This window comes from Geotrypetes seraphini, chromosome 3 (genome assembly GCF_902459505.1).
Source record: "Geotrypetes seraphini chromosome 3, aGeoSer1.1, whole genome shotgun sequence".
Classification (NCBI taxonomy): Eukaryota; Metazoa; Chordata; class Amphibia; order Gymnophiona; family Dermophiidae; genus Geotrypetes; species Geotrypetes seraphini.
This window is the reverse complement of record NC_047086.1, coordinates 135,399,195-135,417,054: the sequence shown is the minus strand read 5'-3', so window position 1 is coordinate 135,417,054 and position 17,860 is coordinate 135,399,195. Positions and strand designations below refer to the sequence as shown.

General features: G+C 42.7%; 1 protein-coding gene across 1 annotated transcript in view; it reads right to left on the bottom strand.

Annotated features, from left to right (window-relative positions):
* The window catches only part of HADHA (hydroxyacyl-CoA dehydrogenase trifunctional multienzyme complex subunit alpha), a 176,508-nt gene that overhangs the window by 156,522 nt on the left and 2,126 nt on the right, over nt 1-17,860 (bottom strand). The window contains exons 2-4 of the mRNA XM_033937944.1: nt 1,535-1,576; nt 1,369-1,439; nt 1,078-1,211 (exon numbers count right to left, since the gene is read on the bottom strand). Of these exons, the coding sequence (XP_033793835.1) occupies nt 1,078-1,211; nt 1,369-1,439; nt 1,535-1,576 (247 nt within the window). The remainder of the gene's footprint in view (nt 1-1,077; nt 1,212-1,368; nt 1,440-1,534; nt 1,577-17,860) is intronic.

Sequence of the window (17,860 nt, the reverse complement as noted above, 5' to 3'; positions counted from 1 at the left end):
AGCCACTCCTGGGTCCCCAGGTCCCTGCAGAGGCAAAACTCTGCTGAAGGCAAACTAGAAGATTGGCCCAAGAGAACTGCACAGGAGTCATATGGTCTGGTAGCATAATGGCTGCCTTTTCTATTGAAAATAGCCCCTTTGCAGCGTACTTCAGACAGAACTCCAATAGACTAACTGACCCATGCTGCTCTGTTGGTACCTCCTGTTACTCACTGGAGTTGCACATTTCTACAGCCCTCCTGTCCCCATCACAGTGGGTGTGCAATGGTACTGCAGCTAGCTCCTAAAACATCAGCTCCTGCAACACCCATGGTCATCGCAGCCATGGTGGACCCAGAATACCCTAATTCTCTGGGACTCCCTTTCACATCCATGATCTCTGAAGCCACCGTCCCTTCACTGCAGCTGGTCTTTTCAGCATAGCTCTTAAATCAACTAACTAGAGGGGAGAGGGGGAACACAACCCTCATTATATGAGAGACCCCAAGAGTTTGGGGGGGTCAGAGTTAAAAACAAAAACAATTACCTAAGACAACTCAGACTTAACTAGGAAGAGGTCTATGGACTGATTCCCAGAAACACAGTTCACAAACTACCTCAGCACTGCAGCCTATAGACTGGCTTAGAGAGTCAAGCCAATCGTGCTGCACCATCCACTGGAGGCACAGAAATACTGAAGTGCTTTAGGTTCTACCACTACTTATGAATATTCCACTGACATAACTTCTATATTTCTCTGCCTCCCATCTACTAGTACAGAGGCACAAACCATTAATCAGGACTGGTTTTGCAAGAAAACTAACAGGTGGCTAGTTTGGTAGCAGTGGTGAGGAACATGTTTTGCACAAATATACAGGATACTAGCAGCAGCAGCAGCAAATACAGCAAAAAAACAAAACAAAACAAAAATATTCATTACTAAAGAAGGTAAACTTTATCGCAACCTACCTAAATTCCAGGCAAAAGGGACTCATTTCCCCCAAGTCAGCATAGGCCTAATTTATTTATTAGAAATGATAAAGCCTGCCAGAGGCAATTCCTGATCCTCTTTAACTCATCTATCATTCATTCACTTACTTGATGTCGGCCCCAGCAATAAAGCAACCCGGCTTGGAAGAAATAAGGACAATACTTCTGACAGCTTCATTAGCCCAGATTTCATTCATTACCTGACTGAACTCTGACTGCACTTGTAAAGATAATGTGTTCACCTAAAAAAGGAAGCAAAATACTAGATAAAGTAAACTTAAAAACATAAATGCAGTAGAAGACAATCTGGATGAACACAAACAAAGAATAGAGAACATGGGTCACTTCTGTAATGGGCCAGAAGACTGGAAAGAGACAAGTCTGAAAAAGTATGAATACCTTTGAATTTGGTGTGTTAAAACGAACAACTGCCACATCCCCTTTGACCTCATAGTTGACATGGCTTTTAGCTAAAACAAGAAAGACCTGGTAGTAAAAAAAATCATTTCTCTATATTTATAACACACACAAATAAATGCTCAAGGAGTGCAACTCCTACACTTACACAGCAGGGAAGATAACAGGGAGGCATTACGGCAGGTATAGCCTAGAAAAAAAAAATATTCAAAATTCAAATATGAATCCTTTTCATATAAATTATGCTATCAAAGTACCTCACATTCATGGATGAACATAATTCTGAACGCATGTCTTCCAGTGCAGGGAATAGAAAACAGAAGTACTGTGCTATAAACAAAAAAAAAATCTATTCTATACCTTTTCCTGCAGTGGCATACCCTCAGATTTACTGTGCTGTCATGAGCTACATAGTTGCTCCATTTTGTGATTACAGAAGTTGCCAGTGAAGCCATTAGCCTAAAACCAGAGTTTTAAAGTTAAGCAACAAAATGCGTCCAAGGTGTAATTTACACCATCAATCCACAACGGCATATAATAAACTTCAAAGTGCCTACTTTCTAAGCAATCTTTTTTTCTTCAGATAATACATTTCTAAATACCTCTATGGTCTTCATTTCCAGCCAACCACCAACCAAATTATTTGAAGGCTTGTTTCTCTTTCTGGCTTTTATACATCATCAGACCTTAGTTTATTTTTTTTACGTGCTTGTGCTCTATACTCTATGCAAATCAATAAGCTTTTCTTATACAACTTTAAAACTTATGTACTTAGCTTTAGCTATTTCTTCATCCTTTTTTTTTTTTTTTAACCTCGGGAAGGACCTTAAGGTTCAACAAGTTTCGCCCAAAGGCTTTTTCAAGAACGGGTCTCCCCTTTTGTTTTGCTCCACAGCATCCCAACGTGTACATAAGTTTTAAAGTTGTATAAGAAAAGCTTATTGATTTGCACAAGCACTTAAAAAAAAAACCTAAGGTCTGATGATGAATAAAAGCCAAAAAGAGAAACAAGCCTTCAAATAATTTGGCTGGAACTGAAAACCATAGAAGTACTTAATGTATTATCTGAAGAAAAAAAGATTGCTTAGAAAGTAGGCACTTTGAAGTTTATTATATGCCGTTGTGGATTGATGGTGTATATTACATAGATAACATCATAAACAACATTGGGCTATTTTAATACACAAGGAGCAATTTAGTCATACCTGTTAATTCCTTCTCTTTCAGTCTAAATGAGTGGGATTGTGCTCCCTTTCCTACCAGATGAAAGCAGAGAGCTAAGGACTTCCAGTGACATCAGCAGCTGAAAACGAAGCCTCTGATAAGAGGCAGTCTTACCAGATCTCCTCTTCAGCAGTGCGGCCCCCAACTGGAGTGCCTAACAGTCACACTTCTGTGCTGCCTTTTTTTTCACCCAGAAGCAGAAGATTAAGACAAAGGCTTTCCCAGACCAGGGACTCAGACAGGGGCTGCTGGGGTAAGGGGAGGGACCCAGCACCACCAGATTTGCACCCTAGGCTGAAGAGGATACAAGAGACCCTAAAAACTCAATTATGCCTGAGGGACAGGCCAGGAGCCACAATCAACCATAGCTGCACAGGTTGTGACCATCCATCTGCTAGATAGAGAAAATACTGGATAAGAGGCTGCTACACAGAAATGTATATGGCAGAGATCTGGCATTCTCTCTCCCACCTGCTGGTAGATGGGCACAACCCGCAAGTCTCTGGATTGGTCTGTGGGATGAAAAGGAATGTTATACTGCCCTTATCATTCCAAATTGCGGCTGCAACTCAGAAAATGTGTGCTATTCTAGTTGCCACACCTGAAAAAGATATAGCAGAACTAGGAAAGGTACAGAAAAGAGCAAGAAAAATCATAAAAGGGATGGGACGACTTACCTATAAGAAAAGGCTAAAGCAGCTAGGGCTCTTTAGCCTAGAGAAGAGATGGATCAGGGGAGATATGATAGAGGTCTACAAAATAGAGTGGAATGGGTAGATATGAATCAACGGTTTACTCTTTCCAAAATACTAGGACTAGGGGGGCATGCGATGAAGCTACTAAGCAGAAGATTTAAAACAAACTGGAGAAAATGTAAACGTTGGAATTCATTGCCGGAGAATGTGGTAAGAGCAGCTTATTAGGTTTTAAAAAAGGTTTAGATAATTTCCTAAAAAGTCCATAAGCCATTAAGATGGACTTGGGGAAAGCCACTGCTTATTCCTAGGATAAGCAACATAAAATCTGTTTTCTTAGGCTGCCACAACTGGCATTATGTTTGTATGGGTTAGGTCTATCCTATTTAACAATGGGATTCTTTACTATTATTTTTTAAATATTTGATTGTATTTGGTAAACCGCTTGGACCAGTAAAATGAACGAGCAGTATATTACTGATTGTCCAGTCTTCTTTGGTATAAACTGCCTAGAAATCAGTTGGTTATGACGGTATAGAAGAATAAAGTTATGTTATATATAACAAGATTAATAAAATATAACCATTATGATTGTAGCAAGTTTCCGTGTCTTGCCGTGTCTGTGTAGAAAGAACCGATGTTTCAGCCATCATGCTGTGGCTTTCTTAATATAAGAACATAAGAATAGCCTTACTGTGTCAGACCAATGTCCATTAAGCCCAGTAGCCCGTTTTCACGGTGACCAATCCAGGTCACTAGTACCTGGCCAAAACCCAAGGAGTAGCAACATTCCATGCAATCGATCCAGGGCAAGAAGTGACTTCCCCCATGTCTTTCTCAATAACAGATTATGGACTTTTCCTCCAGGAAATTGTCCAAACCTTTCTTAAAACCAGCTCTTATCTGCTTTTACCACAACCTCTGGCAATGCGTTCCAGAGCTTAACTATTCTCTGAGGGGAAAAAAATTTCCTCCTATTGGTCTTAAAAATGTTTCCCTGTAACTTCATTGAGTTTCCCTTAGTCTTTGTAATTTTTGATGGAGTGAAAAATCGATCCACTTATGCCCGGGTCTACTCCACTCAGCGGACCCACTGTTTCCCAGCGGACCCAACAAGTTGACTTCTTCAGGGTATGCTGTGAGGTCTGCAGTGTATCTTTATATATTATTGGGTTCATGGGCAGTATGTGGGTCAAAAAATTTGAATTTTGGTGTGAAAGTTTGTTTGGCTGTCTTGATTGAGAACATAGTAACATAGTAGATGACGGCAGATAAAGACCCGAATGGTCCATCCAGTCTGCCCAACCTGATTCAATTTAAATTTTTTTTTTTTTTTTCTTCTTAGCTATTTCTGGGCGAGAATCCAAAGCTTTACCCGGTACTGTGCTTGAGTTCCAACTGCCAAAATCTCTGTTAAGACTTACTCCAGCCCATCTACACCCTCCCAGCCATTGAAGCCCTCCCCAGCCCATCCTCCACCAAACGGCCATATACAGACACAGACCGTGCAAGTCTGCCCAGTAACTGGCCTAGTTCAATATTTAATATTATTTTCTGATTCTAAATCTTCTGTGTTCATCCCACGCTTCTTTGAACTCAGTCACAGTTTTACTCTCCACCACCTCTCTCGGGAGCGCATTCCAGGCATCCACCACCCTCTCCGTAAAGTAGAATTTCCTAACATTGCCCCTGAATCTACCACCCCTCAACCTCAAATTATGTCCTCTGGTTTTACCATTTTCCTTTCTCTGGAAAAGATTTTGTTCTACGTTAATACCCTTTAAGTATTTGAACGTCTGAATCATATCTCCCCTGTCTCTCCTTTCCTCTAGGGTATACATATTCAGGTCTTCCAGTCTCTCCTCATACGTCTTCTGGCGCAAGCCTCCTATCATTTTCGTCGCCCTCCTCTGGACCGCCTCAAGTCTTCTTATGTCTTTCGCCAGATACGGTCTCCAAAACTGAACACAATACTCCAAGTGGGGCCTCACCAATGACCTGTACAGGGGCATCAACACCTTCTTCCTTCTACTGACTACGCCTCTCTTTATACAGCCCAGAGTCCTTCTGGCAGCAGCCACTGCCTTATCACACTGTTTTTTCGCCTTTAGATCTTCGGACACTATCACCCCAAGGTCCCTCTCTCCGTCCGTGCATATCAGCTTCTCTCCTCCCAGCATATACGGTTCCTTCCTATTATTAATCCCCAAATGCATTACTCTGCATTTCTTTGCATTGAATTTTAGTTGCCAGGCATTAGACCATTCCTCTAACTTTTGCAGATCCTTTTTCATATTTTCCACTCCCTCTTCGGTGTCTACTCTGTTACAAATCTTGGTATCATCTGCAAAAAGGCACACTTTTCCTTCTAGCCCTTCAGCAATGTCACTTACATACATATTGAACAGGATTGGCCCCAGCACCGAACCCTGAGGGACTCCACTAGTCACCTTTCCTTCCTTCGAGCGACTTCCATTAACCACCACCCTCTGGCGTCTGTCCGATCGCCAGTTTCTGACCCAGTTCACCACTTTGGGTCCTAACTTCAGCCCTTCAAGTTTGTTCAACAGCCTCCTATGAGGAACTGTATCAAAGGCTTTGCTGAAATCCAAGTAAATTACATCTAGCATATGTCCTTGATCCAGCTCTCTGGTCACCCAATCAAAAAATTCAATCAGGTTCGTTTGGCACGATTTACCTTTTGTAAAGCCATGTTGCCTCGGATCCTGTAACCCATTAGATTCAAGGAAATACACTATCCTTTCTTTCAGCAACACTTCCATTATTTTTCCAACAACTGAAGTGAGGCTCACCGGCCTGTAGTTTCCTGCTTCATCCCTGTGACCACTTTTATGAATAGGGACCACATCCGCTCTCCTCCAATCCCCAGGAATCACTCCCGTCTCCAGAGATTTGTTGAACAAGTCTTTAATAGGACTCGCCAGAACCTCTCTGAGTTCCCTTAGTATCCTGGGATGGATCCCGTCTGGTCCCATCGCTTTGTCCACCTTCAGTTTTTCAAGTTGCTCATAAACACCCTCCTCCGTGAACGGCGCAGAATCTACTCCATTTTCTCGTGTAACTTTGCCGGACAATCTTGGTCCTTCTCCAGGATTTTCTTCTGTGAACACAGAACAGAAGTATTTGTTTAGCACATTTGCTTTCTCCTCATCACTCTCCACATATTTGTTCCCAGCATCTTTTAGCCTAGCAATTCCATTTTTTATCTTCCTCCTTTCACTAATATATCTGAAAAAATTTTTATCTCCCTTTTTTACATTTTTAGCCATTTGTTCTTCCGCCTGTGCCTTCGCTAAACGTATCTCTCTCTTGGCTTCTTTCAGTTTCACCCTGTAGTCCTTTCTGCTCTCCTCTTCTTGGGTTTTTTTATATTTCATGAACGCCAACTCTTTCGCCTTTATTTTCTCAGCCACTAGGTTGGAGAACCATATCGGCTTCCTTTTTCTCTTGTTTTTATTGATTTTCTTCACATAAAGGTCCGTAGCCATTTTTATCGCTCCTTTCAGCTTAGACCACTGTCTTTCCACTTCTCTTATGTCCTCCCATCCTAACAGCTCTTTCTTCAGGTACTTTCCCATTGCATTAAAGTCCGTACGTTTGAAATCTAGGACTTTAAGTATCGTGCGGCCGCTCTCCACTTTAGCCGTTATATCAAACCAAACCGTTTGATGATCGCTACTACCCAGGTGAGCACCCACTCGAACATTAGATATACTCTCTCCATTTGTGAGGACCAGATCCAATATCGCTTTTTTCCCTTGTGGGTTCCGTCACCATTTGTCTGAGCAGAGCCTCTTGAAAGGCATCCACAATCTCCCTACTTCTTTCCGATTCCGCAGTCGGAACATTCCAGTCCGCATCCGGCAGGTTGAAATCTCCCAACAGCAGAACCTCCTCTTTCCTTCCAAACTTTTGGATATCCACAATCAGATCCTTATCAATTTGCTGCGATTGAGTCGGAGGTCTGTAGACTACACCCACGTAGATAGAAGTTCCATCTTCTCTTTTCAGAGCAATCCATATCGCTTCTTCCTCTCCCCAGGTCCCTTGCATTTCGGTCGCTTGGATATTGATCTTTACATAGAGAGCTACTCCTCCACCTTTATGACCATCTCTGTCCTTCCTAAAAAGATTATATCCCGGTATGTTTGCATCCCATCCATGTGATTCACTGAACCATGTCTCTGTGATAGCAACAATATCTAGATCTGCCTCTAATATCAGGGCTTGCAGATCATGAACTTTGTTGCTTAGACTGCGAGCATTTGTGGTCATCGCTTTCCAGGGAAGCTGTTTTTCATGAATATGAATTTTGGCAGGAAACTAACTAAATTCTAACTGCAAACTACCCCTTGACCCCCTTATATTCCTCCTCCTTTCTGTACTCTCCTGTACTTAAGTTGCTGTATAGCAGGAGTAGGGAACTCTGGTTCTCGAGAGCCATATTCTAGTCAGGTTTTCAGGATTTCCCCAATGAATATGCATTGAAAGCAGTGCATGCAAATAGATCTCATGCATATTTATTGGGGAAATCCTGAAAACCCGACTGGAATACGGCTCTTGAGGACCGGAATTCCCTACCCCTGCTGTATAGTCTTTGAACTGTCCAAAATGTACTTAAGTTGTTGTATAGTCTTGCACTGTCCAAAATGTTTTCCATTGTGAATGTTGGCTTGTAACCCGTTCTGAGCTACTGGGAAGACGGGATAGAAATTGAAATAAATAAATAAAATTAAAAAATAAATAAACTTAGTGTCTCTTCTATTAAACTGGGCTAGCAGTTTGTAGTGCGGTGAGCTGCGCTGAATGGCCTGCGCTGCTCCTGATGCTCATAGAGTTCCTATGAGTGTCGGGAGCAGCACGGGCCATTCAGTGCGGCTCTCTGCGCTTCAAACAGCTAGTGCCGTTTAATAGATGAGGGGGTTAATTGGAAATCCAAGTTTGAATGTTGAATATTGGCGGGAGCCAGGTACTTGTGACCTGGGGTAGCCACTACTAAAAACAGGATGCTGGGCTTGATGGTCCTTCAGTCTCAGTATGACAATTCTTTTGGGTCAACTTGCTGATTTTTAAAGTTGTATGTTTCATTTATAATACATGTTTTAGTATAAACTGCATAGACATTTTGATTATTGTGTGTAAATAAATAAACGGCAGTATAGAAAGTCTTCTAGCAAATAAACATAAAAACATTCCATCAGGGTATGGTAGAACTGGGATCATAAGAACATAAGAATTGCCGCTGCTGGGTCAGACCAGAGGTCCATCCTGCCCAGTAGTCCGCTCACGCGGTGGCCCTCAGGTCAAAGACCAGTGCTCTAAATGAGTCCAGCTTCACCTGCGTACATTCCAGTTTAGCAGGAACTTGTCCAACTTTGATTTGAAACCCTGAAGTGTGTTTTCCCCTATAACAGATTCGGGAAGAGCGTTCCAGTTTTCCACCACTCTCTGGAATCTATCCCCTTTCAACTTTAGAGAGTGCCCTCTCTTTCTCTCTACCTTGGAAAGGGTGAACAGTCTGTCTTTATCTACTAAGTCTATTCCCTTCAGTATTTTGAATGTTTCGATTTATTCCCCTCTCAGTCTCCTCTTTTTAAGGGAGAAGAGGCCCAGTTTCTTCAATCTCTCACTGTATGGCAACTCCTCCAGCCCCTTTACCATTTTAGTCACTCTTCTCTGGACCCTTTCAAGTAGTACTATGTCCTTCTTCATGTACGGCAACCAGTGCTAAATTAACAATGGGCTTCTCCCCCTCCATTCCAAGATGTGGGAAAGATATCTACCCAACAGCTCACACAACAAATTTGCCTCACTGTGGCATGGGAAACAGATGGCCCAAACCTAAACAGCAAGTGTCCCACCAAACCTTTCAAATCTCCCATCAGTGCTGAGGAACCATGAAGTGAAACCAGTGTCTTATTATGAATGTGGACACATTTCCATCCAACCACTGTAAAAATCGCTGACCTCTCTGTTGCAATAGAGGCAGTAAGAAGCTGTATCACTGACTTCCATATGATCTGTAGCATTTGCAACTCACAGCTGGACACTTCACTAACACAACTGCAACCACACCAGCCCGCCACTATGCTCCTGAAGCTCTGAGCCTCTCTCTGAGAGGCCCAGCTTGAAAAGGGGAGCTGCAAACCACTCAACCTCTTCTAGCAAAGACCTCTCCAGGACCTACTGCAGCACACCTCATCGAGCTTTAGCCCATGGGCTACAACTCGAAGAGGAAGCCAAAAGAGAGAAATCCACTTCCATGCAGAGAGAGGCCTGTGGACAGATCCCACCAATATAACAGCAGACTCAAGACTTGACCATTAGAGAGCAGTCTATGGATTCCCTCATTGACTGCACTCTGGTGAGTTTGTCCTGGAAAAAGAATTCCTGCTGCACTACTAGACCAACCTGAATCATCTGCGGAAGGCAGAAAACTATTAACAAGTTCTAGGCTGCACCACTTTTTATACTGGTAACATCACTGGGAGAGAGCTTCTCTACCTGCATCTAGTGTTAGACCAGTACAGACAAGTGGGCTCAGTTCCCTCATCAGGAAAGAAACAAGGCATCCATTTTATTTATTTTTTTTTTAAATAACAAATGCTTCCCAAGGCACTAGAGTAATTGGCTCTCAATCCAGTTCTTGAGACACAGCCAGTCAATTGGGTTTTCATGACATCCACAATGAATATGCATGAGATATATTTACATACCAAAGAAACAGTACATGCAAATCTCTTTTATGCATATGCATTGTACATAGCCTGAAAACCTAACTGGCTGGGTTTGTCCCGAGGACTGCGTTGAGAAGCACTGCATTCGAGATTAGAAATGTTTTAAACCCAGAAATATATCATGGATGAAAAATGCCCAAGGCTTTATCATCCATGTAGCAGACAAAGGAAATGCAGACAACTAGAAAGGTCATGGAAAAAACAGAAACAAAATCTTACCAAAGATGAATGGAAAATCCAACTCAAACTATACAATACCAAACTGAAGGAAAAACGAAAAAACTTCTACTCTAAACTCATTGGCACAGAAAAACCAGACACTAAAAAACTTTTTGACATTGTAAGAAACCTCACCGACACCAAACCATTTCTCGCCACCCAAGGAAACCAAACTCCCACAGCCACCCAATTAGCGGACTATTTCAAAAACAAAATCATCACAACCAGATCCACATTCAACAATTCACGAACCAACTTAGAAGAAATACAAATCAATCCCACAGTAGATGAAGCAATACCAGCAGACAGGATCTGGAATACCTTCCCAAAGATACAATGGTCAGATGTGGACAAGCTCTACAAAAAATACAGCAAATCATCATGTGACCTAAACAACTGTCCCCCATACTTACTAACTACAGCCTCCACCAAATTTAAAGCCACCCTCACACTATGGCTTCAAACTACACTAAGGGAAGGTCACTTCCCACCAGAACTAGGAGAAATCATAATTACTCCTATCCTAAAAGATCCCAAAGGTCCTATAGACAATCCTACAAACTACAGACCAATCGCCTCAATCCCACTATACATCAAACTAACAGAAGGCCTAGTAGCACAATATCTCTCCAACTTCCTTGAAGACCATCACATACTGCATCCATCCCAATCTGGATTCAGATCTAACCATAGCACAGAAACTCTACTGATATCACTATTAGACACAGCCCGACAACACCTTAGCAAAGGAAACAAACTACTTCTCATTCAACTCGATCTCTCTGCCGCATTTGACCTAGTTGACCACCCCACACTACTCCAGACATTAGACGCAATAGGAATCTCTGGTAATGTTCACAACTGGTTCCAAGGCTTCCTTAAAACTCGAACATACAGAGTCAAGTCAAAAGAACATCTATCCGACCCATGGTCAAACCCATGTGGAGTACCACAAGGATCGCCACTATCTCCTATATTATTCAACCTCTTCATAGCATCCCTCGGCATTACCCTAGACGCCCTAAACACAATATCATTCAGCTATGCGGATGATATAACAATTCTCATCCCCTTCAACATACAAGACCCCTTATCAACAAACCACCTGAAAATAATAATGGAAACGATAGAAAAATGGATGTCAAGTCATAAACTGAAACTGAACTCGGAAAAAACTAAATTCCTACTATTAGAGAAGGAAAAAAACCCATCATGCACAGAACTGGAATTAAACACAATCAAGTACCCAATGCAAAGCACACTCAAGATCCTAGGAATTCAACTAGACAGAAATTGCACAATGCAGACCCAAATCCACAAAATCATCCAAAGAGCATTCTTCACAATGCGTAATCTACGAAAAATAAGAAAATTCTTCATCAAGGATCAATACAAGATAGTAGTACAATCCCTAGTACTAAGCATAGTAGATTACTGCAACAGCCTTTACCTATCATGCCCAAACTACATGATAAAACAATTACAGACAGTTCAGAACACAGCCCTCAGACTCATCTACTCCCTCAGCAAATCTGACCACATCACAAATGCTTACCTTGACTCACACTGGCTACCAATAAAAGCAAGATCCCAGTTCAAATTCTACTGTCTACTATACAAAGTAACACACGGAACGGCACCCAGCTACCTAAACAAAAGACTACACCGTAATCGCTCACACAGACTAAGGAGAACTCAAAACCTATTCACTTACCCTCCTCTCAAAGGTACACGACGTAAGAAACTATACGACAGCCTTTTAGCCACTCAGGCAGCAAGAATTGACACTACCATTTCCAATCTACTGATCAAATCAATAGACATAAAAGAATTCCGAAAAGAAATCAAAACTCATCTCTTCAAAAAACACTTTCCTTCATCTTAACCTCAACATAGCACTAGAAATTACACACACGAACACCCCTCCATAAATATACCTAAACATTGTACAACTCACTTCATCAACCTACGATTTATCTACTACGTGCTCCAAATTTCTCCTGGAAACTTCCAGACTAACAATTGTAACTTGATATATTCCTGATTCTATGAACTGTAATATTCCTGAATTTGTCCAGTCTCTTAAATTGTAATCCGCTTAGAACCGCAAGGCACAAGCGGAATAGAAATCTGTAATGTGATGTAATGTAATGTAATGTAATAACATGACAAGCTGTGTCACCTTAGTCAGCTGCTAGCAGGGCTGAAAAAGTTCTATGACCTTTGTCCCATATTTTCCACCTCATCCAATATATAGGATAAAGGTCATTTGTTTCCATTATTTCATCACTCTAAACACAAAGGCACCCAAAGCCTCTGGCAATCAGAAAATCTCTGCTGCTTTTAAATTCAAATTGTGTTGTTTTGGAAGCTGATGCAAGCCCATGTAGCTTCTAAGCACTGATAGTGAGAAACAAACATGTGCGAGTCAGAGCAAATGCAAAAATTAAAGCACATATTGGCACTTGGTTTTTTTTTCTGCACTTATATAATAAGGCTTTCAAAAATTAAAGTGCAAACTATTTTTTAAAAAAGCTCATTATTAAAAAGGCGCAGAAGTGCCAATGTGAGCTTGCACTACAGTTCTGTCTGCGTATACGCACAGGAGCTGAGCTTTCCACAAAACTTTTGTGCACATGCACCAGACACATTCCTCCTTCTTGCTCTGTTTAATAACGCATATAAAATCTGAACGTAATTTGTTTTGAGAATTGGTTAACTAATCTTCTGTACTATTATCACAATATGGGATTTTCACTGTTGGCTTAACACCAGAGCTTTGAGCATCAGCCCCCCTGGAGTCCTAATATCCTTAAGTACAGAATTACACCTGGACAAAGTTTGTCTCCATCCCCATCCCACCATGGCTGGTAGAACTGAAATCATGCTAATGTATGGTGAGTCACTCCTGTGAATGGTGCATATACAATCAGCATCTGCAAATATAAATCTGAAGGCACACCTGAAGATGCTGCGGTTCTAGAAAAAATGCAGATGCCACGTAATAGCTAATGTGTAGTAACTGACTCAGGTAAAAAAATTCAGAAGCTGCCTGAGGATTCACAGAGAAAGTTAAGGAGGGATCTCTGATACCCGGGTACCAAATCTACATACAAAAATAGCCAAGCAAAGTTCTGACAAGAAAGGGAACTATGACTAGAGTCTAAGAATTGGATTTTCTTTCAGACATGGGTGTAGAAGAGAATCAACACTGTATAGTGTATAAACAGGAAAATAAATGTCTATTAAATGTTGGAAATGGAAACCCTTCTGGCTCCGGATGGAGCTACAAGATGTGTGATTGCTGAGCTCCACTACACCCCCAAAACAATCAACGTATATCGGTGGTTTTGAGCAACTGCTATCAGCAACCATAAAGATTATATTATCTTTCTTACTTACTCTCACTTGTGGGCCTGGGCACTACTGATGGCTGCAAGGTTGGCAAAACTACAGCGTTTTGCTCCAAGCCAAGAGAATCCAAGATGGACAACAAGGACCGGGCACAATTACTGACCCCCCAGCTTTGAATAGACAGCGGAGATCACAGCGGAGGTACGAGCAGCATTTGAGCACACCGTCGGCAAGCAGTTTCAGATGATTCTGGACAAGCTTGACAATATGGATCAGTGGTTTACCTCTTTGGTGATGGAGATTCAGTCAGTACAACAATGGGTGAGCTCCCTAGAGGTCACAATGACTGTGTTGGACAAAGATCATCCAAACATTCAAACTGCACTAAAAGAGCTTGAGGAGAAATTAGATGACCTGGAAAATAGGTCTTGCAGAAGCAACTTGCGACTGGTAAGATTACAAGAATCCATCTTGGATAAGGACCTAATGAACTTTTTAAAAACATGGCTTCCTATTCAATTGCAATTGCCAGGATCAGCAGGCCTGATGCAGATTGAGAGAGTGCATACCGCTTGGGGCAACGGTGAGATAACTCACGACCACTTGTGGTGATCCTGAAATTGTTAAACTATGCCCACAAACTCAACATTTTATAATCTCTGCATTCTGGTAAGAGTCTGGAATATGACCATACCAAGATCGTATGCTTTCAGGACTACTCTGCTAAAGTCACACAGGCATGGAAGGCTTTTACCCCACTGTGTTCTCATTTGATAACTCATGTCAAGTTTAATCTTTTGTATCCTGCTCGCCTCAAGATCATGTATAAGTAAGGTGACCATATGTCCCGTTTTCAACGGGACCATCCCGTTATGGAACCGACCATCCTGTTGTCCCAACCCACCGCTTTGAGACGCCGAAATGTCCCGTTTTCAGGGACAGCATCCCAAAGCTGTGTGAGGGGACAAGGGACCGGCAATCGCTTCCCCTCTCGCGCTAAAGCCTGCCTCCCTCCTTCCCTCCCTACAGCGCCAAAATGGTCAGGGGGGTGCGACAGGTCCGGAATCATCCTCCCTATTCTCAGGGCCGGCATTAGGGGATGGCAAGGGGTCCTGCGATACAGGCAGCTCACTTAGCTGCCATCAGCCCTGCCTTCAGCTGCGCCGTTACTGCTAAACTGGACAGTAAAAGCAAAGAGAGACGCCGCGGGACTTTTCCACTTACCTGCATCGCTCAAAGTTCTGCCGCTCTCGATCCCGCCCCTCAAAAACAGGAAGTCACCTCAGAGGGGGGCGGGATCGAGAGTGGCAGAACTTTGAGCGATGCAGGCAAGTGGAAAAGTCCTGCGGCGTCTCTCTTTGCTTTTACCGTCCAGTTTAGCATTACCGGCGCAGCCGAAGGCAGAGCTGATGGCAGCTAAGAATCACCTCCAGTCTCGCAGCAGCACTGGAACACTCTGAGGGACTTCTATACCAGTGGTCTCAAACACGCGGCCCGGGGGCCACATGCGGCCCGCCAGGTACTATTTTGAGGCCCTCAGTATGTCTATCATAATCACAAAAGTAAAATAAAACAGTTTCTTGATCATATGTCTCTTTAGCTATAAATGACAATATTATTATTAAGACTTAGCCAAAAGGAAAGATTTATAAACTATAAAGAGTTTTACCTCATGCAAAATTGTCAATTCTTTAATAACACATGAACTATTTTTTCAGAGGCCCTCCAAGTACCTATAAATCCAAAATGTGGCCCTGTAAAGGGTTTGAGTTTGAGACCACTGTTCTATACCATTCAGGCCTATTAGGTTGGGGAAAAAGGGGAGGTACTGGAATGGGATGAGGGAAGACGGTGGGTTGGCTGGCTCAGGAAAGGGGAGAAAGCTGCTAAATCAGATAAGGAAGAAAAAAAGAAACACAGGAAGATGCTGGACCTGAAGGTTGTAGGGTGAAGGAAAAAACAGACTTGATGTGAGTAGAAAGACAGGTGGGAGATGCTGGACACGGGGTGGATGCAATAAGAAGAAAAAGGAGGTTCTGGATATTGGAGCAATAGGTAGATAGGGGGCATGCTGAAACAGAAGGAGGGAGAAGGAAAAGGGAGATGAACAAAAGATGCCAAGACCATGGGAGGGAAGGAAAGGAGAAACCAGACCATGGAGGGGGAGGTAGAGAAGCCAGGGCATGGGGGAGGGGAAGGAGACAGATGCCAGACCATGGGAAAGGAAGGAAGGAGGGAGGGAGAGAAAGGAAGGAGAGGAGATGCCAGATAATGGAGGGGGAGGGGGAGTTGGAAGGAGAGGAAAAATATGCCAGGGCATGGGGGGAAGAGACAGGAAACAAATGCCAGAACATGGAGGGAAAGAGATTCCAGGGCAAGGGGGAGGGAAGGAGATAGAGATGCCAGACCATGGGGTGGAGTGGGAAGGAAGGAAAGGAGAAGAGAGAGATTCCAGAGCATAGGGAGACAGAAAAATGGAGAGGGGGGGAAGCTGAAATAAATCATGTACAAAGGAGCCAGTTTTTGGAAGGAGCATAGAAAGAGGGAAGATACCATATGAAAGAGAGAGAGGGTGGGGACACTGGATAGAAAGGGTAGAGAATGGAAGGGCCGAGACAGAGGGTGAACAGTAGATGGAAGAGGTAGAGAGAGGGGGACAGACACTGAATGGAGAGGGACAGACGCTGAATGGAAGTGTGGAGGAGAGGAGGGACAAACACTGAATGGAAGAGGGGGGAGAAGACGCTGAAAGGAAGTGGGGAGGAGAAAGAAAAAAGGGCACATGTTGGATTGAGGGAAGAGGATAGAGTTAGATACTGGAAGGGGCGAGGGAAAGAGGTGGCAAGCTATAGGTAGACACAATTAAAGAGGGAAATTGAGGACTGAATAGTAAGAAAAAATTTAGACAAAAGCAGAAAATAAATTGAGAAGGAAGAACAGGAGGAATGGCGCAGAGAGAAAGATGCCTGAGCAGGGGGGAAGGGGAGGAGACAGATACCAAATCTGGGAGGAGGAAAAGAGGAAGGAGACAGATAACAGATCTGAGGGGAGAAAAGGAGAAGAGAGATATGCTAAAATCTGCTGGGAGGGAGGAAGGAAGGTGATAAAGAGGCAGAGAAGGGGGGGGGGGGTGGTGACGTTGTAAACAGATTAGAAAGACTAGAGAGAGAAAGGCCTGGACCAAAGGGGAAAGACAGGAGGCAGATACAGGACTATGGGAGGTTCAGACAGAGGGGGAAACCCTGGGGAAGAACAGGGAGATTTAAGATCATAACAGAGGAGGGAGACCAGGAACAAAGGTACAAATGAGAACCAATACTGGATCTGGGGAGGGTAACAGAGGGAAAAGAGAGAGAGACCTGGACCCAAAGGGGATGGGGCTGGATTGAGAAAGAAATGTTGGATGCGAAAGAAAGATTGGATGCACAGTCAGAAGGAAGTGTAACCAGAGACTCATGAAATCACCAGACAACAAAGGTAGGAAAAATTATTTTACTGTATTTTAAATTTAGTGATCAAAATGTGTCCGTTTTGAGAATTTATATTTGCTGTCTATATTTTGCACTATATTTGTCTATTTTTCTATAGTTACTGACATTGCATATTTTAAAGTAATCTGCCTTGACATCTTTGAAAAAAAAACCCCGAAACTCGTAAATGATAATTAACATTTTCTCTGCGTACAGTGTGCTTTTTTTTTAAAAAAAATTTATGTTTACCATTATGAATTAATAAGATATTGTGTGTACATGAAAAATGAATGGAAGAAATTGGGGGTGGGGCTAGGGCGGGATTGGGGCAGGGCTGAATATTAATAGATGTCCCGTTTTGATGAAAAAAATAAATGGTCACATTATGCATAAGGGAACTACCTCACTGTTTGGTACTTCTAGTGAGGCAAAGATCTTTGTGAATAAGATTACTCAAGATCCTACGGATTCGGCTGGTGGATCCTGAGAGAGTGCTATGGTTTTGGTTCTTTAGATGTTTGTACTGTGACCAAGTTCATTATATGGCTCATATGGGCCCTTTTGCTGCTTCTAGTTTTTGAAAGACTTGCCAGAGAAGCACTGACCAGCTGCATTGTTTGTCTGGACATCTCTGAAGCTGTGGGATGTATAAACCATTGGATGTGGAATGCTGCATTGCAGAGCATATCACATGATGGACTCTAGCCACTGCCTAGATTGGAGATGATCTATTAATGTTCAACATTTGCACCTT